This window comes from Triticum aestivum, chromosome 4A (assembly GCF_018294505.1).
Source record: "Triticum aestivum cultivar Chinese Spring chromosome 4A, IWGSC CS RefSeq v2.1, whole genome shotgun sequence".
NCBI classification, from domain to species: domain Eukaryota; kingdom Viridiplantae; phylum Streptophyta; class Magnoliopsida; order Poales; family Poaceae; genus Triticum; species Triticum aestivum.
The window spans coordinates 117,612,590-117,614,888 of record NC_057803.1 but is presented as its reverse complement, the minus strand read 5'-3'; the positions used below and the strand labels follow the sequence as shown (position 1 = coordinate 117,614,888).

Below are 2,299 nucleotides of genomic sequence, written 5' to 3'. Positions count from 1 at the left end.
ATATTATATAGTTTTAGTATTGTAGATGTTCATATTTTTTTAATATAAATTTGATCAAATTGACTTTGGCCAAATCTTATATACGGAGTAAAAAGAAACGGAGGGAGTACAAGACCTTAAAGCCAGCTGACTAAGAGCTATTGTACTTGCTCTTATAGGAATGTTCTATTTCAAAAATAAATAAATAGCAGTTGCAGCCATTCTACTGGAAGCAGATTCGCCTCCGAAAGATGACCCAATCGATTACGTCAAATGCTGAGAACAAACGTCATTATACAACACCCGCGCGGGCTGCCGCTGAAGATGATGATCCAATCAGTTACGTCACCCCCGTCAAAAGCGACAACACACCGCAGCCCGATTTGGTGGGACCAACAGATAGCTAGGTGCACGACCCGATCGTCCCCGATGACGGAGACGTACGATTAGCCGGAAGAGACCTTCCTTCCTTCCTTCCTTCCGTCATCCCATTTCTTCCGGTCGCCAACTTGGCTCCCATCTCCTCCCGGCGACGCATAAATACCCTACCCGGGAGGGGACGACTCGCTCACCAGTCACCAAACCAACGCATCAGATACTCATTCAGACGACTCGAGCGACCACTGCCTCTTACTTGTCCCGTCCCTGCCACGTACTACGTACTCCTACATCGCAATGGCCGCAGCTGCAGCACCGGCCAGGTCCACGAAAGAAGTGCTCCCGCCTGCACTGGGCGCCGTCTCCGAGCCCCCTCCCCTCTTCGATGGCACCACCAGGTAACCAACCACCTACCACTACTAGTAAGCTTCACTTCTGCATCCATCAGGATCCATTTCACGAGCTGTCGGTTGATTATGTGCGGTGCGACGACGTACGTACGTGAAGACTGTACATTTGCTACATCTGCCCGTTTGCTCAGCGCGCCTGGGTTACCCGGAACTGCAAGGTACTTGCAGGCCGATGCCAAGTCACATCTTCCATCCATCACTGAACCTTGCGTGGAGAAGAAGAACAAACGGAAACCCTGTTCTTTTTTCGTGCGTCGTTCTGTGCAGGGCCTGCAGGAGGAGATCAAGCTGGTCGCCATCAATCTGGAGGACAAGCCAGCATGGTACAAGGAGAAGGTTTACCCACAGGGCACGGTACGTGCCCACACACACCTCACCGACATATATGATCATCCTATACAGATGCCTTTATCGTCTTCCCCCCACTCCATATAAAGGTGCCTTCCCTGGAGCACGACGGCAAGGTCACCGGAGAGAGCTTGGATTTGATCAAGTACATCGACAGCAACTTCCACGGCCCGGCACTGCTTCCTCAAGTAAGATCAGATGATATAGCCCATTCACCGTAGGGAAGAAAATGATGTTTCAGTCTTGCTGTAATCTTTGGATGTGTCGATTGCCAGGATCCCGCAAAGAGGCAGTTCGCCGATGAGCTGATTGCTTACGCTGACGCCTTTACCAAAGCACTCTACTCGCCCTTGATCTCCCAAGTGGCCATGTCAGACGAAGCTGGTAACTAAGAACCATCTCTGCAACTACTTTCCGAATCATAGGAATGCCGTTTCGGATTAGTTCACATTGCTCGAGCGTAATTACATCCTTTTGTTCGACAGTTGCTGCTCTAGACAAGATCGAAGCTGCCTTGTCCAAGTTCAGCGACGGCCCGTTCTTCCTTGGCCAATTTAGCTTGGTATGCTATGCTAATCCATTCGAGCTTAATCCAAATGCCTTCTGCTTTAATTCCCACCGGAATGTTTGTGAGTTGTGACAATGCTTGCTTCAATTTATCTTTGCAGGTGGATATTGCCTACGTGACGATCTTGGAGAGGGTTCAGATATACTACTCTCACTTGAGGAACTACGAGATCGCCAAAGGCAGGCCCAACCTTGAGAGATACACCGAGGAGATGAACATGATCGAAGCGTATAAGCAAACCCAAAATGTCCCGCTGGCCTTGCTTGATGCTGCCAAGAGGCATCTCAAGGCAAATATAACTTTCTCTAATCAAATTCCAACTTCTTTTCTTCGTTCCTTTCGGTTTATACTACCGATACTAACGTATATATCGCTGTGAGTTTTCAGATTGCTTGAAGAAGTGGTAATGTCGCCAAGAATGACGGCGGCTGCCAGGGAACGGCGGCATTTGAGTAGGCCAAGACTGAACTCTCGTCACTGGGAGCTGGGGCTTCTTTTGCCACCATTGTCACAATGAGTTGTATGTGTTTTCTTCCCAATAAAGACACCATGGTTGTAACATGTAAGGGCTATGCTTTTTATGAAACAATAATGTACTCCATCTGTTCTATGTGCA

At 48.6% G+C, this 2,299-nt stretch overlaps 1 protein-coding gene across 3 annotated transcripts; it reads left to right on the top strand.

Annotated features, from left to right (window-relative positions):
* Positions 1 to 497: 497 nt before the first annotated feature.
* LOC123081849 (protein IN2-1) lies at positions 498 to 2,299 on the top strand. Of its 3 annotated transcripts, XM_044504363.1 has the most exons (8): positions 499 to 755; positions 865 to 925; positions 1,035 to 1,121; positions 1,205 to 1,303; positions 1,391 to 1,499; positions 1,601 to 1,677; positions 1,784 to 1,972; positions 2,071 to 2,299. In XM_044504363.1, exons 1-8 carry the CDS (start codon positions 655 to 657, stop codon positions 2,077 to 2,079), a joined length of 732 nt encoding a protein of 243 aa, XP_044360298.1. In that variant the 5' UTR covers positions 499 to 654; the 3' UTR covers positions 2,080 to 2,299. The 3 variants fall into 3 exon arrangements, with proteins under 3 accessions (XP_044360297.1, XP_044360298.1, XP_044360296.1); XM_044504362.1 differs by having other exon boundaries at positions 498 to 755; positions 865 to 1,121; XM_044504361.1 differs by lacking the exon at positions 2,071 to 2,299 and having other exon boundaries at positions 1,784 to 2,062.